At 42.2% G+C, this 27,500-nt stretch overlaps 1 protein-coding gene across 7 annotated transcripts in view; it reads left to right on the top strand.

Annotated features, from left to right (window-relative positions):
• BRD9 (bromodomain containing 9) overlaps window positions 1–27,500 on the top strand; it is a 748,767-nt gene that overhangs the window by 35,817 nt on the left and 685,450 nt on the right. For all 7 annotated transcript variants that reach the window (XM_044065138.1, XM_044065137.1, XM_044065136.1 and 4 more), the window contains exon 4: window positions 7,232–7,292. In XM_044065138.1, coding sequence (XP_043921073.1) covers window positions 7,232–7,292 — 61 coding nt within the window. The remainder of the gene's footprint in view (window positions 1–7,231; window positions 7,293–27,500) is intronic.

Below are 27,500 nucleotides of genomic sequence, written 5' to 3'. Positions count from 1 at the left end.
TTACTCATCCTTCATCAGGCCCATAATTGTGTACGATGCCCCTTTTGGGATGTACCTTACCAGACACCTGCAGCAACTAGAAAGACCCCAAAAGTACCTCACCAAGAGAATCAAAGGGCTCAAACAGATGCCATATGCTGCCCGGTTAAAGAAACTCCAGCTCTACTCAGTTGCATACCGCCTGCTTAGAGGCGATCTGTGCCTGACGTATAAAGCCATGTCCAACTCGGAATTAATGGACATGTTGCATCTCAGAAAATCCAAATCCCATTGAGCTACGCGCTCGAGGGACTTGAACCTCAGCACAGAAATAAATAGGACATGCTGGAGGGAAAGATTCATAACCCAGAGGCTCCCTTCACTCTGGAATAAAATCCCAGTCCAGGTTAGGCAGAGTCCCTCACTGACTCTCTTCAAGAAGAATCTTAATGAGTGGATGGGAGATCGTAGGTTTACCCCGGGTATCACGTCTGTGTCACTGTTAGACAGAGGCACAGTAAACTAAACCTCGAAAAAGGGCATAGTAAAATTCATTTAAATGGGTGGCGAAAGCCAAACACACTCTGGCTAGGCTTACAAATGGCCTAGGGCAGATAGCCTAGTATGAACCTATGAACCTATTAGGATAGAGCACCTGGACTCCCCTTGTGATATTTGCAGAAACTTTGGTACCAGGACCGTACAAGAGCAGAAGAGTAAACTCTTAAAGGAAGTCCCGCTTTCTGATTATGCTACCTCTAATCAGTAAAATAGGAGGCGTGAGGATTCTTTCAACAAAGACTCTCCTTCTGTCATGCTTAGATTGGACTCCTATCCTCTTCCCTCTGAGGAATTACTATAAAAGTTGAGACTTGTCATTTTGTAACTAATCCAGGAATTTCTCAGGTGTGTCTGTTGTACCTACATTGTCTAGGAAGTGTGAAGCAGTGTCATCTTTGAGACTGTCTAGGTACCTTTAATCTAGGCCTTTTTGTTTGCAGCCTCCATCAGATTGTCCAGGTCTCCCTCATTCCCTGTTCAAATATGGACTGGGATGAGCTGATGAGTGCATTAATCAAAGCACAGATGGAGCTGGGTATTTTCTCTTCACCCTCTGTCTTGTGGGTAGCAAAATAGGGTCCCTTCCCAACAACTTATGTTGTGCAGTTGCCAGTTTGCTCAGACAGCATAACAATAGTTTGTTATATCAGCAAACAGGGTGGGAATCTTTTCCTATGTGCTTTGTCAAGGAATATGGGAATGGGACATGTTATCTTGGAGAAATAGAGGCGGCAGTTGCATTTTATCAGTCCTTGCCGTATTAGAGATGTATTTTCTATTTATCAAAGGCTGACAACTTGTATGGCAGCTGCTGGTTACCTGCAGTCCTCAAAACAACAGTCTTCACTTTTGACCAGTCGGCAGGAGCACTCGGGCACAGAACACATCTGATGATTAAAAACAAAAGTGTATTCCTATACTATGTCCCGATTCAGGGCAACATGAGTGTGAAATCAGGAAGGACCTTTCTTTGACTCAGTCTTTTTGGCTTTCATGTGGTACTTTGTCTCTTGGATTTAATAGATGCTTTGGCTCTCTTGGATTTAATAGATGCTTTGACTAAGGCAACATACTTGCCACAAGCATTTGCAGAGTGGCATAGCTGAAGATCTGTCACTTGGGGTAGTTGAGTGGACTTGTGCTTGACATCCTTTTTGATATAAGAGGGATATTTAGGCTGAGGTTGCACTTCTTGCTCAACTCTTTCCATTGCTGGAGGCAGGCCTCCCCTCATCAAAGGGCCATTTTCCTTGAAATTTGTGTCCTTATCCTTCTAGAGGAAGGAAAAGGCCCATTAGATACCCCAGATGCATGGTCATGTCTTCTCCTTACCCACCACATCAGCCAGACACATTATGCTGGGGGAGCAGTCTTAGAAGGGAATTTTTCCTGACTGCTGAGTCATTTCCCTCCTGTGATTCTTCTGCTGTGGTGTAGTTGAGGCCGCTTTAATGAGGGAGGTTAAAGAGAGACGTACCCACTTCAGAATGAGACAGATGCTGAGTCGGTTCATTTGCTTGAGGACCATATTACCTTAGGAGTCCTTGGGCATTTTTCTTCACTGTTAGGACATGCAGTGGTGGAGCTTTTGGTAAATTCATCTCTGTATGTTAGGTGATGATCTCTGTTGTTCCCTCAGAGTCTTTTGTTGGACATTTTCTCCAGGTTTTGGGGTGGCCCTTTCAGGTACTTCAGTCTTTAGAGTGCATCAAGGTGTTCAGTACTATTAGCTAAAGAATGTAAGAAGTGGATCCTGTATCCTTTGTCCTGTAAGGTTTTCATCAGTGATGGTGAGTTGCCCTCTCTGGAAATCCCTGTGGGAGCTTCTCCAATTGCATTCCATTTGGATGGTACTGTTCAATTGCTGGTCCTTCTGGGCATCCACTGAGGGGTTATCTGTTCTGAGTTGATATCTTGATATTCTCCCCATGTCGATTATCCATTTACTTATGGATGAGCAACATTACCTGATTAGAAAGCCTACACATTGGTACAGACTAGACTTCTTTGTTGTTCAGGCTGCTTTAAATACTGTCCCCCTCCAATGGGGCGCCTTAATATTCATGAGTTCTAAGTGCTCCTTAAAATGACAGAGTTAGTCCTCGACATATTTGGATTCCTCAAAACTGGTATCTCCATGGGGGCCAGGGCATGGAACGTGGGTACAAAGGAATATAAGAAGTACTAGGCAAGCCGTCACGGTGACCTTAAGATGACTATCAATATACACCTTAAAGCTGTCAAACATAAATATTCTTGCCATCCTTTTTAAGCCCTTAATAGTGCTGCCCTCCCAAATTGAGTAGGGTTGTACGTGATAACCCTGGTATAAATTTGTTTATCTATCCACTCAAGATTAGCCTTAAAGGTAACCATAGCAGTTCTTTGTTTGACCTGTAGTGATAAGTTATTCCTTAGACTGAGTATGTTGAGCTAGGAACTTATCTGTCAGTTGAGTCTCATCCTTTGGTGTACGTTTAGGTCCTTCTTGTGAATGTTTAGAGAGTCACTGGTTTTCTGAAGAAATAGTAAGTCAAACAGGGTAGAGTCTTTCATGGTTTGAAAAGCGAAGATGAGGGTCCCCTCTTAGCAACATGTAAGCTGCCGAGTATAGGGAAAATGGTGCTAATCTATTGGTGTAGTTGAAGGATTTAAGTCGTAGTTCTGGCAGTTGATGCAGTGGTTAAGATTACAGTCTTCAGTTCCAGTGTTACAGGGTTTGATTCCCTCATTTCTCATTTTCACCCACTCGGGGATCATCGATAAATTTGCTGAGTAGGCATGAACCCCTACATTGTTATATGGATAGACAGGTGGCTCACTGACAGGACACATTTGTCTGGATAGGTGAATCCACTTCCAGTAAGAAACCTGTTACTAGCAGTGTCCCACAGGGCTCAGTGTTGGGACCCCTTCTCTTTAATGCATACTACTTTGAAGTAAAGGCCAATTTTGGGGTCCTCTGGCTCACCAGGTTTGTTGATGATTGTAAGTCACTGAATCCTTAATCGGTGTTGACATCCTACAAACACGCCTAAAATGACAAAACAACTGGTGCCAAAACCATGGTCTCAGACTAAATGCTAAATAATGCCTAGTCATAGTTTTCAGTAAATTGGATATCCTTGCAAATTGTAAAATCGATAGCACACCATTAAAAAAAAGACCCAGTGCTGAAAGACCTAGGAACACAGATGGTAACTTAAACTTTGACCACCAGGTAGTTACAGTAGTGAGGAAATCCTTGTGTGTGTCTCAATTTACAAATAAAGGCATGGCATCAAGATCAAAGGAAGTCCTAGTGCCATTGTACTCGGCCCTCATTAAGCCCATAATCGAGTACAGTGCTCCCTTCTGCATGTACCTATTCAGGCACCTACACCAGTTGGAGTAGCCCCAGATGTTTCTCACTAAAAAGGTAAAAAGCATAACACACATGTCTTATGCAGACCAACTGAAAGCCCCATCCCTTTACTCTGAATCATATTGTTTATCGAGAGGATATTTATGCCTGACCTACAAGGCATTCTTTGATCCAGTCCTGATGAACATGTTACATATTTGCAAGACAAATTATACAAGAGTTACTCGTTCCATGGACATGAAATTTATTTGTGACCAACAGAACTTGCTGGAGAGACAGATTCATATCCCAAAGGCTACCTCATGTATGGAATAAACTTACTTGGATAAATGGATGGGAAACCGTAAATTCAATCCTATGGTACAGCCCATGTCTCTTTTGGACAGAGGCAGTCTGTAAAATGATTCAGAGCTCCAACATGTAAACACCTACTACCCTGATATACCCCATCCCCATATCTGGGGAATTAAGATATAATATTGTCACATCTGGAGTATTATTGGCTAGGCTTGTAAAGGCTCTTGTGCCATTAGCCTAGCAATCGCCTATGACTAAGAACTTATGAAGTCCTTTAATTTTCTTGGTTAGAAAACTTTGAGGCTTTTCCAGTTGAGTGATATGCTTGGATTTGCATGTACCAAAAGGGGCTTGGTATTTAATGATGGGTCTCATAAGAGAAAAGTACAACGGCGAGATGCCTTCTTTGGATCTTGAAGATATTCCCTTGGAAATGAATTGGACCAGATTGGATTTCCTGACTGTGGTGGAAACATGAAGACTGAAGAAGAGAGTTGTCCATATAAGCATCAAAGTCTCTCTTGTGACCTTATCTGTCTGAAGAGGAGCACTGTTTATAATCGGCTTTTCAGCCAGATGCTACCATGGTGCAGCCCCCATGAAGGAGTTCTCACTGGATCCCAGCCAGGTTTTCTCCCCACCCCACACACTTTTTTCTGCAGATTTTGGTTAATGGTGGTAGGGTCTTTCTGTCTCAAGCCCCTGTTAGGTTCATCAGGCCTGCAAGACTCCTTCCCTCCTAGTAATGTTGTCGAAGTTACCAAGACTTCTCCTTTCTTGGCTTAGCAACAGGTATGTTCTAATGACTCCTTTTAGGGGATGATTTAAGTTATTGCCCCCTCCCGCCTTACCTGTTGCAGGGATCCCTTTTTGTTTCTCAAATTCTTTTTGTTACCAACAGCATACATAGAAGTTGTTACCCTGTAAATGGAAAGGGTATCAGTCACTCAGAGCTGCCCTTCCAGTCATTTTTGCAGGAGGTGTCTTGAGTCTGGGTAAGTGGCACTCGTGGAAAGACCTCAGTCCTTTTTCTGTAGTAGTACATCTCTCGCTTTTTGTACTGTTTGTTCAGCAGAGAAGGAAGTATGATTTTCTTCTGTCCATGTTGTCAGTTTTGGCAGAGAAGGAAGTATGGTTTTGCTCTGTCCATGTTTTCAGTTTTGGGGGTTCCCACCTTCTGGCTGATTGTGTCATCCTTGAGTTCAATGATGCAGCTGATTTTTGCCATCATCTCCTACTAGTTGTCAAGGGGAGGAAGGCAGGCACTGATTTGGTATTCATGTCTTTGATACGTGAGGAGCCATCCTTGGGCCCGCTGGGGATTTCTTCCTTTTTGCAGGGTAAAAAACAGAACCATTGTGCCTGGCAGAGGTCTTATCAATGGCCATGACAATATTTTAGCTGGGTCTTGGGCAAAGGTTGTAAGCTGCTAAGAAGTTATACCACATGGTTTCACATGAATGCAGTTCCCCATGTGGATGGAGCAGTACCTTTATCTTTGTGGTTTGTCTGCTGCAAATGTGTGGATTGTTCTGTGTTGTGGTTTCCACTTCAGGTTCCTGATGCTGTTCTGCCTTGGACTCCTGGTGAAGGATGTGATAAAATCTAGCTGCATAGTGTCAAGTGTCTCCTCTGGGTGGACTGTTTATTCTGCTTTGTGGATTTTTTCCCCTTTGAAATAATATTTGACAAGCTAACTTTGCTGCTGCTGGGTGCAGTGGCTTGGTGGTGTGGTAATTCATCCATCAATTATTTACCATTCTGTGGGGCTCTGTCTCTTCCTAAGAGACCTCATGTTAAAGGCTTGTAGAGGAGTACTCCTTTCTTACCCCCTTTGAGAAGGTGGGTTTCTCTTCTCCTTGCCTGTAGTCCTGAAAAGACTGCCTGTATCCTTTCTTCTTAGTTTCCTTGTAAGGAGGTAGGAACTTGGAAGAGTGAGAGGGGTCCCTTACACTTTGCAGAACAGTGCAGCTACTGTAGGAGGTCTGCAAACTATCTGTGCTGTTTGATTAGATAGATTGGTGGTCCATCTTCCTGTCCTTAAAAGAGTAGGGGATGCTTTACCATTCAGTCCTTGGGAGATGGTAGTTTTATTTTTTGCATCATTGGGTGGTTTTGCCCATTGCATTGGTTATGATTAGGTCAAGCCTGTTTTATCTTGGCTGATTTGTTCAGTGTGGTCTCTTTGGCCTGCAGTGTATCCCTCCCAGGCATTGTGATCCTGCCCCAAAGCTCCAAAGTTTGGCTTTGACTGGGTAAGCTATCATCAGCATACCACATTTGCTGCTGGTCCTTGTGTAGCTCTATAGCTCCTTCCTCCCTGATGGATTTTTCCCGGTGTTTCTGACCAGCCTTTAGTTCAATTGAGGAGGGTCCTTAGATGTAGATATAACAGATTTTTAATTTTTACAGTACCTGTTAATCTTCAAAGAAGATGATTTTGGTATGGACGCCTTCTCTCCATCCCTCTGCAAGTGGGTATCCTATCCAGCTGGCCTTAGCTGTTGCATTTAACTGTAAGCTGGGTAAGTGTGTACTGGTGTATCACTTATTAGCGGTGGGGTTCATTTAGCTAAATTGTCGCTCTTGTTTGCAGAAGGGTGCAGGATAATGGTTAGGAGTAAACTGGCTGGTGTGGGAAATTAAACAGGCTTATATTCTCAGAGTAATTTCATGGCATGCATCAGTCTCTTGCGTATGGAAACTTAAGCATGCCATTTTCTGATCAGTTGCATTTATCCTGTTCATCAAAGTATCTTTCAGAGAAAGTATTCGTACATCAGCTAATATGGTAAGTACTTACCTCTTTGAGTATCCTGATACTGCTGTATTTTATTTGCAGTAGGCTAAGACTTTGATAATTTCTTTTTTAAAATAGCTCTAATGAGGAACATGCAAACTAAATGCAGCATGGTCAGAAATGTCCTTGTTTTGGTTTAGAAAACCTTCCTTCATGTGGTTATCTTTAGCTCTTCCTGTGCTTCAGAAAGTTGCTTCAATTTAGTTAAAATGTATATTTTTGTATTCCAGCTGAAAACGAAAGCACTCCCATACAACAGTTGTTAGAACACTTTCTTCGTCAGCTACAGAGGTAAGCACCTGACAGCATTATGATTGTAAATGTTATGGGAAGTCCTATTAAGGCATTGTTTTACAGGGGTAGACTACTAAATGAAATGCAGCTGAGCCAGATTGCCATTCTGACCAAAAAATGCAGACCGTGGCACTCTTTTTATGCCCCCTTCTTCTAAGGTGGAACCATGTTAGTGTTATATCATCAAATTGTACAAAGTCGTGTACTGACCCAGGATATAATGCTGATTGAGAAATGGATGAACTGTGCTGTGAGGATGTCATTTGATACCTGCTCCTGCAACTGTGCTATGAGGATGTCATTTGATACCTGCTCCTGCTGTTATGTCACCACACTGACTAACGATGTTTGAGTGTGAATGCATAATAGCAGTGTGCCTGGTGTGGTTGGGGAGATTTGGAGATGACCGTGGGGAGGATTTATGCTGACAGTAGTTTTTATCTTCCCTACAGGCCAGGTTGTTTGAGCTTTAGTGCATTCTTCTAAGGCTGAAGTAGAGATAAGAGTTCCAGTATTATGTGAAGAATGGTTTCTCTTGGTGCCATTTATAGCCATGGTGTCAGGATATCTGTGGACAAAGTTTGCTGTGTTAAAACTAATACTCATTAAGGTGAAGTATCTGCCAGGACCTTCATCTGCTACCAGCAACTGTCACTACATATGTGGAAGTTACTGAGTTTAGTCTTAGTTTTTGGTAGAGAATTGTTATTGGAAAGTCATTCATCTTACAGGACATTACTTTTCCTAGTAGACTGCTGAAACAAGCTGGCTCTGGCTCAGAGGACTATAGCTGTGACCCAAGATCAGTTAATGACCCTGGCACTGGAGGAGCTAACCATTTAGGTGGAACAAGTGGCTTTTGTCAGCTCATCTGTCCTTGGTGGTAGTGAAAGCAGTTTGGTCATCTGCAGTACTGATACCTTATAGAAGCTGGACATCAGATGAAAAGAAGGACCCAGACACATGCCTATCAAGCAATGTCTCATCAGTGGCTGATGTTCTGGGTACCCACAGTTCACAGCTCAGGTGTTAGGGCATGTAAAACCTTTGATGGCTGCCTGACTAACTGCCTTCTGTGATTGTGTCTCCCCTAAGTTGAAGCTGTTGGGTTGATTGAATATGGGAAGCCTGAGGATCTGCAGATAATAGAGGCAAAAATCATGTAGAGAGAAGAAAAAGAACTTGAAACAATAAGTTTCAGTCCTGAGAAGTTTGTGTCTTCACCCTCTTACAGGGTCCATTCATTTAAAATTGTAACAGTTGTTCACCACATTTTGATTGCTGGTTGAAGACTGGCAACATTTTTCATCACCCTCCCCCCGCTTGTTTAGGTTTCTTTCAGGTATTATTTTATTTTAAATTATAATCTGGATTGTTCATAAGGAACTCTGTCTGCGTGCTCACCCTGTTTTACTTGCTTGTTGTATTTTGACTGTATTTCCTTTTTAACAAGTAGCTTATTCCATTTCATGAAATTTCCCTTTTGTGTGACCATTTGTCAATTCCTTTCATATATTTGATGTTACTGTATCCACTGGAAGATGCCACAGTCATCTGCCACTTTTGTGAAATACCTCTTCCTCGCATCCATTCTGAATTTTACACTCCTTGTCGTTTTTGAAAAATGGTACCCTTTTTAACTTTCTGAATACCCTTAAGTTTCTTTTTCCATTCTGTAAGATTGTTGTTTTTGTTCTTCTTTCAGCTTTTCCCGGTTAGGGGTCGCCACAGCGGAACTCCAGTCCCCTAATGATTGGCAGTAGATTTTTTACAGCTGCTGAGGAACCAGCTCGACGCCCAACCTTCAAAGAAGGCATTTCCATTCTACGCATGTCTTTCGAATGCCACTCAACCACGAGGAGGACATGCAGACTCCACACAGAAGGTGCTCCCGCCAAGAATCAAACGGGAGAACGTCTTGCTGTGTGGCAATAACGCTACCATTGCGGCTTATCCATTCTGTTTTCACACGGCTGCTTACTCCTCTGAATTGCTTCTTTATTTCATGTATGGGGGCTGTGTTGTCCCCACTTCAACTTCTCCCTGTGATTCCTATAGTAAGTGCATGGCATCCATCCATTTTGATGTTCTTCGTGTTTCACTGTTGCAGCCATCACATTTGGGTTATCTGCCTGCAGGTAGCCCTCAGCCGGCCTGAATACCAGAGTCTTGGATTCCTGCATCAGATGCTGTCTCTTCTTCCATGACGTCAGGTCGTCTGGTATAAAACGTGCAGCCGATGCCATTACATCAGTCTTTCTTGCCATGGGGTGCCCGAAGCAGAAGCAGTTCTCAAGTGCCGGTCGTCCGACTCCTGAAATTTTCGTTTTCGAGTTTCAGAACCGAAATCTTCAAAAAAAAGATAAATACCCTGTTGGGGATCTTTTTTCTTGCTCCAACCAATGTCAGTAAAAGTTAACAATTGTCTTACCTTGGAAAGCAAATACCTCATAAAGATTTTCATTCGTACTGCATTCCTTGCTTAGGGCCAGACCACGACGTCCCTCGCTGTTGATTTTGTGCCTTGTTCAACCCCCGAACTATTCGTCATCGGGCTATAGTTGCAGGAAATTATTTTGATACTCTGTATCAGTACTCTGAAATGGCTTCGTTAAGCCATCAGACTACAAATCTTCCAAAAAAACATAAAGATTAAGACAGAGACAGACCGCATAGGTCCAAAACTGCAGACGATGCTTCCGTTAAGCTAGTCGCCAGTCTGCTGGTACTCATTGAGGCACTTTCGCAGCCCCTGATACCCGCTACCTCAGATTTGCAGGCCTCTACTGAGACCCATTCAGAGTCTGGTATGCCACGAGATGCTTCCTCCACTATGGAACCTGTGGATGTCTCTACCTTGGATGGGTCCGGAGCCGCAGTGCAGGCACTAGCTTCTGAGGGTGTATTCAGGCCTACAGACTTGCATTTTAAACCAACGCCATCTTCTTCATCCCAGGCCTAAAACTCACTCCATGCCTAAAAAATAAATGCTTAGATTGGCTGAAGACCTTATTGCCTTAATTAAGGGAAGCCAGCCTTCCCCCTCTAAGAGGCCTAGAACTGATTTTCCTTCTGATTCTTCTGATCAGGAATCTGATATTTCTGTTCCTTCTGATGACCAGGATTTGTCTTTATCTACCTATGAGGATTCTGATGCAGAGGATTCCATTCCCTCTGCTTCCCCTCCAGAAGATTTTTCTTTTGGTAAAACCTTGCACACTCTTAGGGAGCATTTCCACTGGGAAAGCCAGGATTACTCTGACTCCAAAAAGAGGCTTAGTGAATTCTTACTCCTTTCTCAACACAGGCCTTTAGCTATCCCTCCTGTTCTGAACATTGTAGGTGATGCTTTCTTGGAATCTAGCCTTTCCCCAGACACTTTATCTCCAGCTCCCAGAAAACCTGACTGGTATCACAGAGTACCTGACTCTCACAAGTTCCTCTTCAAGAATCTTACTGCGGATCCAGCGACCATTTCCCAAGGACCAAAAGGCATTAAGGCTACTGCTGCCAAAAATCGTACTCCCTCTGATAGAGATTCGAGAGCCTTGGACACATAGGGGTAAGAAGGTATACACTTCTGCTACTTTGATCATTAGGGCTTTAAATTGCCAGTTTCATATGTTAAAGTACCAGCAGCATATTACGGGACTACTTAAACAGAAAATGTTGTTGATTCCTGACTGTGCTGAACACAAAGATTTACAGGATTTAATGCATTCTGCCATGCGGTGCCTGAAGCTGAAGCAGTTCTCAAGTGCCGGTCGTCCAACTCCTGAAATTTTCGTTTTCAAGTTTCAGAACCGAAGTTTTCAAAAAAAAGATAAATACCCCGTTGGGGATCTTTTTTCTTGCTCCAACCGATGTCAGTAAAAGTTAACAATTGTCTTACCTTGGAAAGCAAATACCTCATAAAGATTTTCATTCGTACTGCATTCCTTGCTTAGGGCCAGATCACGATGTCCCTCGCTGTTGGTTTTGTGCCTTGTTCTACCCCCGAACTATACGTCGTCGGGCTATAGTTGCAGGAAATTATTTTGGTACTCTTTATCAGTACTCTGAAATGGCTTCGTTAAGCCATCAGACTACAAATCTTCCAAAAAAACATAAAGATTAAGACAGAGACAGACCGCATAGGTCCAAAACTGCAGACGATGCTTCCGTTAAGCTAGTCGCCAGTCCGCTGGTACTTATTGAGGCACTTTCGCAGCCCCTGATACCAGCTACCTCAGATTTGCAGGCCTCTACTGAGACCCATTCAGAGTCTGGTATGCCGCGAGATGCTTCCTCCACTATGGAACCTGCAGATGTCTCTACCTTGGATGTGTCCGGAGCCACAGTGCAGGCACCAGCTTCTGAGGGTGTATTCAGGCCTACAGACTTGCATTTTAAACCAACGCCATCTTCTTCATCCCAGGGCTAAAACTCACTCCATGCCTAAAAAATAAATGCTTAGATTGGCTGAAGAGCTTATTGCCTTAATTAAGGGAAGCCAGCCTTCCCCCTCTAAGAGGCCTAGAACTGATTTTCCTTCTGATTCTTCTGATCAGGAATCTGATATTTCTTTCCCTTCTGATGACCAGGATTTGTCTTTATCTACCTATGAGGATTCTGATGCAGAGGATTCCATTCCCTCTGTTTCCCCTCCAGAAGATTTTTCTTTTGGTAAAACCTTGCACACTGTTAGGGAGCATTTCCACTGGGAAAGCCAGGATTACTCTGACTCCAAAAAGAGGCTTAGGGAATTCTTACTCCTTTCTCAACACAGGCCTTTAGCTATACCTCCTGTTCTGGACATTGTAGGTGATGCTTTCTTGGAATCTAGCCTTTCCCCAGACACTTTATCTCCAGCTCCCAGAAAACCTGACTGGTATCACAGTGTACCTGACTCTCACAAGTTCCTCTTCAAGAATCTTAATGCGGATCCAGCGACCATTTCCCAAGGACCAAAAGGCATTAAGGCTACTGCTGCCAAAAATTGTACCCCCTCTGATAGAGATTCCAGAGCCTTGGACACATGGGGTAAGAAGGTATACACATCTGCTACTTTGGTCATTAGGGCTTTAAATTGCCAGTTTCATATGTTAAAGTACCAGCAGCATATTATGGGACTACTTAAACAGAAAATGTTGTTGATTCCTGACTGTGCTGAACACAAAGAATTACAGGATTTAATGCAGTCTGCAGAACAAGTCGGTAAATATACTTTGCAGTGTGGCTTTGACTCCTTAGAAGCATCTTGCAGGGCTGCTGTCACTGGGTCTGTACTTAGAAGGTATGCTTGGCTTAAGGAGCAAAACTTGCCAGATCATGTTAAAGCTAAATTACTGGATGCTCCTTTAAACCAAGACCGCCTGTTTGGCAACAAAGCAGAAGTCCTCAAAAGGATGGAGGAAAAAGCTAAATCTATGCAAACTGTCAAATATTTCCTACAAGTACAGCCTCCCAGGTTTAGTAGGTATTGGCCTTCAAAGAATTGGTCCTTTCCAGTCTCTTCCAGGCCTTCTCAGTCCAAACCCAGGAACAGCAGACCATCTAGGTTACAGTCTCAGGCTGCACACAGGCCTAAGCAGTGGGGGGCTCCCACTTCCAAAGCAGGGAGTAGTAAACCTCCCCCTTACTGAAAAATGGCACAATGACTTAACCTTAGCCCTTCCAAACCATGCTCAACTGCCTGCTCCCTTAGGAGGAAAGCTCACCCTCCATGCAAAAAACTGGGAACTCATTACCCAGGACAAATGAGTTAGTTTTGAATATAGTTTCCCAAGGATACAGATTCCACTTTCACACCCTACCAACCCCAAGCAGTTGGCCAGACCTATCCCCAGATAAGTGGGCGGAGGCCCAGCAGCAGGTTCTCTCTCTTCTAAGTATCAAGTCTATTCAACCTGTCCCAGCAGAACAAAGGGGACAAGGGTTTTATTCAAGACTTTTCCTGGTACCCAGGAAAGACAGCTCCTGGCATCCTATCCTGGACCTCTCTATTCTAAACACCTTTTTGGTAATCCCAAAATTCAAAATGCTAATACTTCAACAGCTGCTTCCTATGCTAGGCAAAGATGCCTGGTTGGCAACCTTAGACTTAAAGGAAGCTTACCTGCACATTCCAATAAGGGAATCTTGCAGGAAATACCTGCGCTTCAGGGCAGGCTCCATGCACTATCAATTCTCTGCACTTCCCTTTGGCTTATCTACTGCGCCCAGGGTATTTATAAAGTGTCTAGCTCCAGCCATTGCATTTTGCAGGCAGAGAAATATTCAGATATACCCATACTTGGATGATTGTCTGATTCAGGCAGAAAGCCAGGACTTGCCTCACTGGGGTACACCATAAATGAAAAGAAATCTCGCCTAGTACTCTTGCCACCAAATTGTATTCCTAGGAGCAAGCTTGAACACAACTTCACAAATGGCTTTCCTCACTCCAGAGAAACAAGTTTATTTGACAACCTACTTCAAACTATTGGCCACAAAGCCCCAGCTCTCTGCAAGGAAAATTCTGCAAGCCCTGGGGTTCATGGCTTCTTGCATTCTACTAACTCCATATGCAAGACTGCATATGAGGAAACTACAGTGGTATCTAAAAAGCCTATGGTATCAGCATTCTCAGGACCTGGAATCAATGATTTCTATCATTCCTTGTATAAAGACAGAGTTCCTTTGGTGGGCAGAGGCCTGCTATCCCAACAAGGGGCTCCCTTTCACTCTACCCCCTGCCACCCAAACCCTCACAACAGACGCATCAGACTATGCATGGGGGGCTCACTTGGCAGGGCAGTGTATTCAGGGCAAATGGAACCCGAGACCGATGCACCTACATATCAACCAAAAAGAAATGTTAGCTGTACAGAATTCCCTGACAGCATTCAAACACCGCATTCTTCCAGGACAACTATTGGTAAAGGCAGACAACACCACAGTTATGTGGTACATAAACAAGCAGGGGGGAACCCACTCATACCCTCTCTGCAGACTAGCCATGGCTCTGTGGAACACAGCCTTGAGCTACCAAGTGCACCTACAAGCTCCTGCCAGGCAAGCTAAATTCACTGGCAGACAACCTAAGCAGAAATCTCATGGACCCACACAAATTTAAACTGGAGCCAAAAATATTTGACCTCTTGAGGAACAAATGGGGGGGACTCCAGAGGTAGACCTGTTTGCCTCCCCTCAGAACTACCAGTTGGACAAATTCTGCACAAGGACTTCCCACAGTCAAGTTTGGAAAGTGGATGCCCTGTCCTTTACCTGGGAAAGCCTCTCTGTTTATCCCTTTCCCCCTCTGCCTGTCCTCTCGAAGGTTCTGCAAAAGATCAAACAGGACAAGCCAAGGACAATACTGATTGCACCAGACTGGCCACGCCAGCACTGGTACCCCCTCTTGCACAGTATGACATTGCTGGAACCATGGCACCTGCCTCAGACCCCTTCCCTGCTGTCTCAGCAGGTGGGCCAGATTCTGCACCCTCAGCTTCAAACCCTAAACCTTGAAGCCTGGCTAATCCCTTGAGCTCTCCAATAGCATCCCTCAGTAAGCAGGTGCTAGATGTTATTCTGGAGGCAAGGAGGCCTAGTACTAGAAAATCCTATGCTGAAAAGTGGAAAAGATACTGTTCCTGGAGCCAGACTCGGGCGAGATGTGCACAACGGTGCCCAGCTTACCTCATATTCTTCAGTACCTAAGAGAAGTGCTCCACAAGGGCCTATCCTTCTCATCAATTAAAATTCATGCTTCTGCCATTTCAGCACATTATAATACTGAGCCACCCCTCTTCTCTCACCCCCTGCTAAAGCAAGTCCTTATAGGGCCATTAATTTAAGACCACCCAGGAGAGCCCCTACTCCAGCCTGGGACCTTCACTTTGTATTGGAAAAGCTCACCCTTTGAGCCAGCTGCAACTGCAGAGTTGAAATTCCTTTCTTGGAAAACAGCCTTCCTTCTTGCCATCACTTCAGCAAGAAGGGTGTCTGAATTACAGGCCCTCATGGCAGTTGAACCCTTCATTATCTTCCATGCAGACAGGGTTTCCCTCAGGACCAGTCCTTCCTTTATACCCAAGGTGGTGTCTAGTGTGGCCCTAAATCAGTCCATTCACTTGCCTACTTTTTTCCCTAATCCACAGAACAAATGAGAACGAATACTGCACTCTCTGGATGTGCACAGACAACTTAGATTTTATTTGGACAGGACCAAGCCTCTCAGAAAAACTGTACAGCTGCTAGTTGGCCTTGCTGCAGGGGCAGAGGGAAAGGCCATTTCAAAGCAAACAATTTCTAAATGGATAGCCCATTGCATTCATTTCAGCTACAAGCACCGTGGAAAACCTACCCCACAGGTGATAAGATCACATTCCACCAGGGCTGCATCTACCTCTGCAGCCTTTCTCAGAGGAGTCCCTACCAGGGACATCCTCAAAGCTGCTACCTGGAGCTCTGTACATACCTTCACCAAGCATTACAACGTGCCTATTTTTTCTAAATCCAGAGCTCTTTTTGCCACTGTGGTCTTGCAGGGCTTAATAGCTGACCCTAATGCTCTCTAACTTCCTCCTCCATTCCTTAGCTTTGGGAATCAACCCAAATGTGATGACTGCAACAGTAAAACATGAAAAACATAGTACAGTTGTGTACACTTACCATAAATGTAGATGTTCAAGTGTATTCACTGTTGCAGTCCTGGTTACCCTCCCTCCAGCCCCCTGACGTCTCTTGGCTCTACCTTTCCTTCTTGTTTGGTGTTTTAAGTTTTCTGGTGTATTTACTTTTTGATGGAGGTGTACGATAACATAGAATTCCTTTCCATTGTGGAGGCACCTGACATCTGGGGCAAGAAAAACTGATGTAATGGCGTCGGCTGCATGTTTTATACCCCTGACGATCTGACGTCATGGAAGAAGAGACAGCATCCAACGCAGGAATCCAAGACTCTGGTATTCAGGCCGGCTGAGAGCTACCTGCAGGCAGATAACCCAAATGTGATGACTGCAACAGTGAATACACTCGAACATCTACATTTATGGTAAGTGTACACAACTGTACTTTTTTTTTTTATCACTGGTAGTATTTAATTTAATACTGCACCTGCTGCAGACTGGCACTGACTCTCTGGTCTAATGCTCATTACTTTAGCTGATAAAAAGTTTGTGATGCGGTAAGTGTGAAACCCAGTAGCTTTGCTGTTTTGTCACTGTTTGTCTTTACATCTTCTTTATAGTTTACTCACTCGATGTGTGATGGGGTTTGTCACCTTTGATTCAGGGTGAGGTTAATTAAGAGGTAGGATTGTATTTGGTGGAGCTCCCTGACATGTGAGTTTTTGTTAACAGGAAACAGAGCCTCACTGTGTTATGTTCTGCTGAATCCAAGCTGAGCACTTGAATGTGGAGCTCATCTTGGGTAAACGGATACGGTTTTGGTGCAATTTACTGTGGTCATCACAGAGTGGCAGTAGTAAATAAGTTTGTATTAACAAATGTCTGTGTATGTGTGTGTGCATATTTCTGTGTTTCTACTGTTTATCAAAGGGGATAATTTATAAATCATACAACTGGCGTTTTTCAGTTTGATGTTTATTGCAGCTAATTTGTTGTATTTGATTGTCCTTTACAGTTGTTTTTTTGGGTCAGCCTTTTATATCACTGACTATTTTTCATTTCAATAAGGACACTTTTTGAACATTTTTTTTCCATATTGTTTATCATTCTAAGAAGAACAAATGTGGCTCACAATACCTAGTGTTCATTGTGTATTTAACATTGTTCAGGAATGTCATACTTAAGGTTTATTCCGTTGTGGCCCACATTATCAATACCCCTGGGGGTTAGGCCTCCCTTTGTGAAAGGTCAGACCAAGTGAATACATTTTTATTTTTATTTTTTATTTGTAAGGTTGGGTCTGATTATTGTGATTTTACTATTCATACATTTGTGCAAGTTTTGTAATTGTTACTTTAAAGGAGCGTTGTTGTAATTTTTCAAGGCAATGACTTCATACATCTATTTTTCACTATTGTTAATATCTATGTGGGTAACAAGCCCTATTTACTAGTGAATCTGTGTTATATTGAGATTACAATAGTTGCCTTTTTTATTTAGACTTGTGTGACTAGGACTATCTGTGCTATATATCTCATTCTTTTTTGATTTTCATAATCATTGTTTGTGTTAAATTGTTCTTAACATCTTGGGATAGTAATAGGCAGGCCTACTTCTTGGTTCCATCTTGATGGTGAATTGGGGCATGGGTTTTTGAGTTATGCAGTCAGACCACGCATTTTGTTTTTATATTGTAGTTTACATTAGGTGTCGCTATCATATTCTTGATTAGCACATACTCCTCTTTATTTAATTTTGTTTATATATAATCTAAATAGGGGACATATAGGTGATTATTACCTGGGACCAATACAGATCTTATCACTATATTGTATAGTCTTTCGGCTGATAGAAACTGATTTTCATGCTTTTTGATGTAATATGGTTTTAATGTTACAATTTTTGGTCACACTGTGATTATTGTGTATATAATTGGTTATTACCCATCTACTCCACCTACCTACTTAATCTCACATCATAACCCAAAGCAACCATGCCACTAGGTAATACTGTTGTAATCCTCACTTGCACTATTCCAGCCTACATTACATCTTATCAAACAGCTACATTCATAACCCCCAACCATTTCCACTGCTCTCTCACATCAACTCCCCTCAAACACCCACTGCATAATTTCATTACCACAACCTCAAACTACCTCTTCCCAGTACAACTATTTAGTTACCAAACCCCCACCACATTTGAACACAAAGTTTCCATAAAATACAACAAATTTTTTACTGCATATATAAAACATATTCTCAACACTCTTTCTAAACTTGCTGTCAGTGGAGATGTGCACCCCAACCCTGGCCCCACAATCACCAGTATCTACACAAACCGTCTTCCAACCAACTCCTCCATCACCCAAACCACAAGCAACAAAAACCCAAATGACATCCTCATTATGTCTCTTAACATCAGAAGCATCTGTAATAAAATCTAAGACCTCCATGCTTACATAAGCCTCTACTCCCCTGACATCCTTATCGTAACTGAATCGTGGCTCAAACCTCACATCAAAAGTGAGCAGATACTCCCACCTGGATACAACATCCTCCATAAGGACAGACTATCCAAAAAAGGAGGAGGTGTGGCACTGTTTTACAAACATCACCTCAATATCCATATTCTCACCAAGTCATCTCCCCAGTTTCACGAGGAAGAAGTACTTTATACCACCCTCAAATTAAACCCTAAAAAAATCAATCAACATTATAAGGTGCTATTTCCCACCAGGCCAAAATATACCTCCCCTTGAAAGCCTACTAGACTGGGCCAGTCTCTCCCTACCCCAAGAAACTATCATCCCCGGGGACTTTAACATCAATTGGCTATCCGGCAATAGCAACCACCCAGCCCTCCACCTAAAGCTCCATGATTTCTCTCAGCTAATACAACTCCCACTAGGATCAATAAAAACCCCAGTAACCACACCATTATTGACTGGGTCTTAGTTAACAAAGCTCCTGACATCTACCTAGCAGGCTGTTTACCTGACTCCCTCAGTGACCATTCCCCAGCCTTCGTACTAAAAAATCACTTTAATGATTACAAACCCAGTACCCACAGACTTATTCACAACAAAGCATATTTTAACCCAACTCCTTCACCTCATCGCTCCAGAATGTAAACTGGTCACCTCTAAAGTACCTCACCCTAGATGAAGCGATCCATTTTTTTAACAGTACCTTCCTCAACATCCTTAACTCCCATGCCCCCTTGAGAAACACCAGAATCAGAAGTAGGACCTCCCCCTGGCTACAAAAAAATACCAGGGGCAGTATGAAAACCAGGGATAGAACATGGGAACGCTGGTGCATAACTAAAAACCCTTCAGCTAGGCAACTTTTCCTTAAACTACATAAGATCAAAAAGCAAGCAAAAGCAGACAAAGCCCTTTTCTATCAGACATCCCTAAACTCCTCCCAAAACAGCCCCAAACAATTCTAGTCCACAGTTAATTCTATACTCTGCCCAGGAAATGTAAGCACCGTCCTACCAACCACCCCCTCTCTCTACCAGTAGCATTGCTAATTCCTTCAGTAAACACTTCACAGAATCCGTGCTATCCCTAACAACAAAACACTTCACTACACTACTTTCCCCCCTCACTCAACCCAATACCACCCTTCCCTACCTTCTTTCTCTTCACAGTACCCACCTCCTACATAAAAAGACTCGTGACAAAACAAAACCCACAATAGCAGCCGACTACCTGCCCGCTGAATACCTAAAGATAGCAGCTGATGTCCTACCGTAGCCTATTTCCATATTAATCAACCGCTCCATATCTGAATCCTATGTACCCACGCTATGGAAAATATCGCACATCATTCCCTACCACAAAGGTGGACCGTCCACTGATCTCTCCAACCACTGCCCCATTTCCGTCCTCTCCCTCCTTTCCAAGATACTCGAAAAATGCATCAACTCACAGGTCTCCAAATTTTTCCTTAACAATAACCTCCTCTCCAATACTCAGCATGGTTTCGGACCACACCACAGCACGACAACTGCTGTCCTGTCCTTTACCAACACTATCCTCCATCACAAAAACAATGGCCTCCTCTCCTCTGCTGTATTTCTGGATCTATCTAAAGCCTTTGATATTGTGTCACACAATCTACTACTCTCTGCTCTATCTGACCTCTCTTTCTCCACACTAGCCAAAAACTGGTTCCACAGCTATCTACAAGGCCGCCAGCAATCAGTCATCTGGCACAACAATCTGTCTACTCATCTCCCTGCTACTCTCAGGGTTGGAGCTGTAGTTCACCAGCAGTATATTGCACCACAAAATAAAAGAAACATAAGCACTTTCGTTATATAAAATACATAACTTCATCAGATAAAAGCCAACATTCAAATGGGCACATATATATGACTTGCATTATCACATGACAAACACCAGTTAATGAATTAAAGCAACAGTGTATAAAAATATAAAAACAGTTAAAACCCATATAACCATTAGTAGATTCCCCAGAAAAAAATATATATATTTATTTAGGAAAATAATGCATAAATATGAATGTGAAAAAACACATTTAAAAAAAACAACTAAAAATGTAAATATGTGTATAAGTCCATTAACACATATTTATGTGTATAAATCTATGCTCTCTCAATTCTGCCTTCATTTTTAACATACATCCTATAGATGCAATTTCATTTAAACATGGGAACCCCACTGCATCCAGGCGCATAATCAAATACAGCTCACGGTTCTCCAAGAATAATTGCCAGGGACCGCCTCTTGTATTATTTTGTACTTGTTCAATTATAATGAACTTGAAGTGGTCAGGGAATTCCAGAATGTGTTTATATAGGGCATTGGTAGTTTTTTTCCCCCATATATCATAATTGTGCTCATAAGTACGTTGCTTCAGCATTCACTCCGTCTTGCCAGTATAAAAAGCAGGACAGGCCTGGCACAATGCCCCACGTACGACTCCAGAACTATTACAATTCTAATGCCCCTTCACTCTAAAATTAAACCCATAGATAGCAAAGAGTTCACCCACATTGATGTATTTACAGTGATGGCATCTCCCACATAGATGCATGTACCTATGTTAAATCATCATGTTGTTTACCAACTTTTTCTACCAGGTTTTTGATGTTCAAACCTCTTCTCCATACTATGACTGGTTTGTTACTAATTCTAGATCTAATCTCCCCATCTCCCAACAAAACCATCCAATTTTTTGCTAGATTCTCCTGGATCGATTTAAAGTCCACAGAGAATCTGGTTATAAAGGACAATTTGAAATTGGTATCAGTAGTAGTAACTGTACTCCCCTATTTACTAGAATAGTTGAATTACATGTACTTACATTATAGTCATGACCATTTTCATCAAGAATGGGGGAATAGAACCCAGATCTTCTCTTGTCCATTACTTTTCTTTAAATATCTTGCACAAAGCCCATGGTGTAGTCCCTCTTAATAAACATACTCTCTAAAAGGGCACACTCCTATGAAAATAAATCAAAATCTGACACCATCCTTGCAGCCCTGACAACTTGTCCCTTAACAACTGCTTTCTTTTGGGACAATGGGTGACTGCTATCAAAATAAAGGAAGGCATTAGAATAGGTAGGCTTCCTATATATGGTAGAAACAAATCTCCCTTTTATCACGTCCTTCTCAAGTTTGCCATCAAGATAGCTAATACTGTCCTCACCAATGTTAGGAGAGAAATGTAGAAAGTTGGTTCTATTATTAATATAGTCTAAGAAAATGTCAATACTCACTCTGTTTCCATTCCAAATAAAAAAACAGGTCGTCCAGGTATCTCAAGTACAGAATACAATTTTGGAACCCTGAGTGTTCAAAGGGAAATCTCCGCTCGCAGTCACAAATCACCATGTTCGCATAAAGAGGTTCACAAGCCACTCCATTTGCAACCCCGGTCTACTGACAAAAAAACTGCTCATCAAAATAAATAAAATTTATTCCTTAAGACCATTTCCATCATTTCAAAATGTGTTAATGGAATTTTGGTCAGTCTCTTTTCTAAATAAAAATTCACCAAAGCAATCTAAGCCGACCTCATGAGGTATTGCAGTAAATAAATCTTTTACATCCACAGTAAAAAGGAAACTGTACCTCATTACATTTAACAAGAAAGTCCCAAGAGTCGAGACAGAGATGTTTCTCAGTTCTTAATAACAATTTAAGTTTGGTATCTAAGAATTTAGCAGTAGAAGAGGTAATAGAATTATGAATGTCTACAGTGGGGCTGAATGGTGGATCTATAATTTGTTTGTGCAGTTTAGGGAGCCCGTATATAGTTGAAATAACTGGGTCATTCATTTTTAAATATTTAAATTCAGCAAGTGAGATGTGACCTTCCATAACCATGTCACTTAATTGTGTGTTAATCCTATGATAGGCAGTATTAACCTCATTCCCAGACACTTGACAGTAAGTGATACTGAACAGAATGTTATACATACATTGGATATAGTTCTCCATATCCATTATTACAACCCCCCTACCTTTGTCAGGTTGAACAATTCTAACCTTTTGTTGTCTCGCCATAGTCAAAATGTCAAGTTCAGCTGGTTTTAAATTCTTATGACTGGTATAGGGAGAGAGCTAGCTGATATGACGGACAGAAGGAAGGTTGGTATATTGTATGTGCAAGAGATCAGATGGAAGGGGGGTAAGGCTAGGTGTATGGTTAGGTGGGTTCAAATTGTTTTATCATGGTGTGGATGGGAGGAGAACAGTGTGCTAAGAGTGTTTTGGAGGTGAAAAGAGTGTCGGATAGAGTGATGTTTATGAAGCTGGCAGTTGATGGTGTAATGATGAATAATGTTAATGCATATGCTCCACAAGTTGGGTGTGCGATGGACGAGAAAGAAACATTTTGGAGTGAGTTGGATGAAGTGGTGATGACTGTACCCAAGGGTGAGAGAGTGGTGATTGGAGCAGATTTCATTGGGTATGTTGGTGAGGAGATCAGTGGGGATGAGGAAGTAATGGGTAGGTATGGTGTTAAACAAAGGAATGCAGAAGGTCCGATGGTAGTGGATTTTGCGAAAAGGATGGACATGGCTATGGTGAATATGTATTTTAACAAGAGGGAGGAGCATAGGATGATATACAAGATTGGAGGAAGATGCACATAGGTGGATTATATTTTATGTAGGAGGGCCAGTTGAAAGAGATTGGAGACTTTAAAGTGGTGACCGGGGAAAGTGTAGTTAGGCAGCATAGGATGGTGGTTTGTAAGATGACGTTGGTGATCAAGAAGAGGAGGAGGAGTGTGAGGGCAGCACCAAGGATCAAATGGTAGGAATTGAAAAAGGGTAATTGTGAGGTGGAGTTCAGGGAAGAGTTAAGACAGGCACTGGGTGGCAGTGAAGAGTTACCAAATAGCTGGGTAATTACAACAGAGCTAGTAAGGGAGATGGCTAGAAAGGTGCTTGGTATGACATCTGGGCGGAGGAAGGGCGACAAGGAGACATGGTGGTGGAATGAGGAAGTACAGGAGAGTATACAGAGAAAGAGGTTGGCAAGGAAGAAGTGGGATTGTCAGATGAAGAAAGTAGACAGGAGTAGAAGGAGATGAGGTACATGACAAAGAGAGAGGTGGTGAAGGCGAAGGATAAGGCATATGAAGAGTTGTATGAAAGGTTGGACACTAAGGAGGGAGAAAAGGACTTGGCTAGACAGAGGGACCAAGCTAGGAAAGATGTGCAGCAGGTAAAGGTGATAAAGGATAATGAGGGAAACATACTTACAAGCGAGGAGAGTGTGTTGAGCAGATGGAAATAGTACTTTGAGGGGTTGATGAATGAAGAGAATGAGAGGGAGAGAAGGTTGGATGATGTGGGGATAGTGAATCATGAAGTACAATGGATTAGCAAGGAGGAAGTAAGGATAGCTATGAAGAGGATGAAGAATGGAAAGGCTGTTGGTCCAGATGACATACCTGTGGAAGCATGGAGGTGTTTAGGTGAAATGGCAGTGGAGTTTTTAACCAGATTGTTTAATGAAATTTTGGAAAGTGAGAGGATGCCTGAGGAATGAAGAAAAAGTGTTTTGGTACCGATTTTTAAGAATAAGGCTGATGTGCAGAGCTGTAGTAACTACAGAGGGATTGAATTGATCAGTCACAGCATGAAGTTATGGGAAAGAGTAGTGGAAGCTAGGTTAAGAAGGGACGTGATGATTAGTGATCAGCAGTATGGTTTCATGCTGGGAAAGTGCATTACAGATGCGATGTTTGGTCTGAGTGTTATTGGAGAAGTACAGAGAAGGTCAGAAGGGGTTACATTGTGTTTTTGAAGACTTAGAGAAAGCATATGACAGGGGCAATAGAGAGGAGTTGTGGTATTGTATGAGGAAGTTGGGAGTGTCAGAGAAGTATGTAAGAGTGGTACAGGATATGTACGAGGGTAGTGTGACAGCGGTGAGGTCTGCGGTGGGAGTGACGGATGCATTTAAGGTGGAGGTGGGATTACATCAAGGATCAGCTCTGAACCCTTTTTTATTTGCAATGGTGATGGACAGGTTGACAGACGAGATCAGACAGGAGTCCCCGTGGACTATGATGTTTGCAGATGACATTGTGATCTGTAGTGAGAGTAGGGAACAGGTGGAGGAGACCCTGGAGAGATGGAGATATGCACTAGAGAGAAGAGGAATGAAGGTCAGTAGGACTAAGACAGAAGAATATATGTGTGTGAATTAGAGGGAGGATACAGGAATGGTGAGGATGCAAGGAGTAGAGGTGGTGAAGGTGGATGAGTTTAAATACTTGGGTTCAATAGTTCAGAGTAACGGTGAGTGTGGAAGAGAGGTGAAGAAGAGAATACAGGCAGGATGGAATGGGTGGAGAAGAGTATCAGGAGTGATTTGTGACAGACTAGTGCCAGTAAGAGTGAAAGGGAAAGTCTGCAAGAGGGTGGTGAGACCAGCTATGTTATATGGGCTGGAGACGGTGGCATTGACAAAAAGGCAGGAGTTAGAGCTGGATGTGGCAGAGTTAAAGATGTTAAGATTTGCACTGTGACGAGGGTGGACAGGATTAGGAATTATGCACTGGGTGTGACGAGGGTGGACAGGATTAGGAATTATAGGAAGTATATTATAGGGTCAGCCCAGGTTGGAAGGTTTGGAGACAAAGCCAGAGAGGCAAGATTACATTGGTTTGGACGTGTGCTGAAGAGGGATGCTGAGTATATTGGGAAAAAGATGCTAAGGATGAAGCTACCAGGTAACAGGAAAAGAGGAAGGCCTAAGATAAGGTTTATGGATGTGGTGAGAGGACATGCAGGTGGTTGGTGTGACAGAGCAAGATGCAGAGGACAGGAAGAAATGGAAACAGATGATCCGCTGTGGTGATCCCTAACGGGAACAGTGGAAAGAAGATGATGATGGTATACGACTGGAGATTTAAATAAATGCCTGAAATCCAGTTCACACATTTGCTCAAAGGAGTGGAGGGTGGAATGCATGGGCGGGTTATACACACTGGAAGGTCTTAATTCATTTTGAGTAGCCCTATTACTGTTTGTTGAATACAATGTTAAGATTAATTTTCCTGGTAAACAACTTGAGATCTAAAATCAGTTGTGGAAGATTAGAACGAACAGCAGGAACAAAAGTAAGTCCCCTTGCAAATAACTGTAATAGCTCTCTGGACTATTCTGTTGAGATCGCAAATTTATTTGCAAGGGGACTTACTTTTGTTCCTGCTGTTCGTTCTAATCTTCCATAATTGATTTTAGATCTCAAGTTGTTTACCAGGAAAATTAACCTTAACATTGTATTCAACAACAGTAATTGGGCTACTCAAAATGAATTAAGACCTTCCAGTGTGTGTAACCCGCCCATGCATTCCACCCTCCACTCCTTTGAGCAAATGTGTGAACAGGATTTCAGGCATTTATTGAAATCTCCAGTTGTATACCATAAGAATTTAAAACCAGCTGACCTTGACATTTTCACTATGGTGCGACAACAAAAGGTTAGAATTGTTCAACCTGACAAAGGTGGGGGGGGGGGTTGTAATAATGGACATGGAGAACTATATCCAATGTACGTATAACATTCTTTTCAGTACCATGTACTGGGGTTGTAATAATGGACATGGAGAACTATATCCAATGTACGTATAACATTCTTTTCAGTACCACGTACTGTCAAGTGTCTAGGAATGAGGTTAATATTGCCTATCATAGGATTAACACACAATTAAGTGACATGGTTATGGAAGGTCGCATCTCACTTGTTGAATTTAAATGTTTAAAAATGAATGCACCAGTTATTCCAACTTTATCTGTGCTCCCTAAACTGCGCAAACAATTTATAGATCAACCATTCCTCCCCATTGTAGACCACCGTAATTCTATTACCTCCCCGATTGCTAAATTCCTAGATACCAAACTTAAATTTTTTATTAAGAACTGAGAAACAGCTCTGTGTCGACTCTTGGGACTTTCTTGTTAAATGTAATGAGGTACAGTTCATCAAACACTTTTTCTTTTTTACTGTGGATGAAAAGATTTATTTACTGTAATACCTCATGAGGTCGGCTTAGATAGCTTTGGTGAATTTTTATTTAGGAAAGGGATTGACCAAAATTCCATTAACACATATGTTGAAATGATGGAAATGGTCTTAAGGAATAATTATATTTATTTTGATGAGCAGTTTTTTTGTCAGCAGACCAGGGTTGCAATGGGAGTGGATTGTGGACCTCTCTATGCGAACATGGTTATGTGGGAATGACTATAATGTAAGTACATGTAATTCAACTATTCTAGTAAATAGGGGAAGTACAGTTACTACTACTCGTACCAATTTCAAATTGTCCTTTATAACCAGATTCTCTGTGGACTTTAAATCGATCCAGGAGAATCTAGCAAAAAATTGGAAGGTTTTGTTGGGAGATGGGGAGATTAGATCTAGAATTCGTAACAAACCAGTCATAGTATGGAAAAGAGGTTTGAACATCAAAAACTTGGTAGAAAAAGTTGGTAAACAACATGATGATTTAAAACATAGGTACATGTATCCATGTGGGAGATGCCATCACTGTAAATACATCAATGTTGGTTAGCTTTTTGCTATCAATGGGTTTAAATTTTAGAGTGAGGGGGCATTACAATTATAATAATTCCTGAGTTGTATATGGGGCATTGTGCCAGGCCTGTCCTTCTTTTTATATTGGTAAGATGGAGCGAATGCTGAAGCAACGTATTTATGAGCACAATTATGACATACGGGGGGGGGGGGACTACCATTGCCCTATATAGACACATTCTGGAATTCCCTGAACACCACTTCAAGTTCATTATAATTGAACAAGTGCAAAAGAATACAAAAGGTGGTCCCTGGCAAATTGTTCTTGGAGAACCGTGAGCTGTATTGGATTTTGTGCCTGGATGCAGTGGGGTTCCCAGTTTAAATGAAATTGCATCTATAGGATGTGTGTTAAAAATGAACGCAGAGTTGAGATAGCATAGATTTATACACATAAATATGTGTTAATGGACTTATACACACATTTACATTTTTAGTAGTTTTTTTTTAAATATGTGCTTTTTCACATTCATATGTATGCATTATTTTCCTAAATAAATATGTA

Source organism: Protopterus annectens, chromosome 3.part0, assembly GCF_019279795.1.
Source record: "Protopterus annectens isolate FY-2018-M chromosome 3.part0, PAN1.0, whole genome shotgun sequence".
Taxonomy (NCBI): Eukaryota; Metazoa; Chordata; order Ceratodontiformes; family Protopteridae; genus Protopterus; species Protopterus annectens.
The sequence above is the reverse complement of the archived record's forward strand: the minus strand, read 5'-3'. Positions and strand labels throughout refer to the sequence as shown.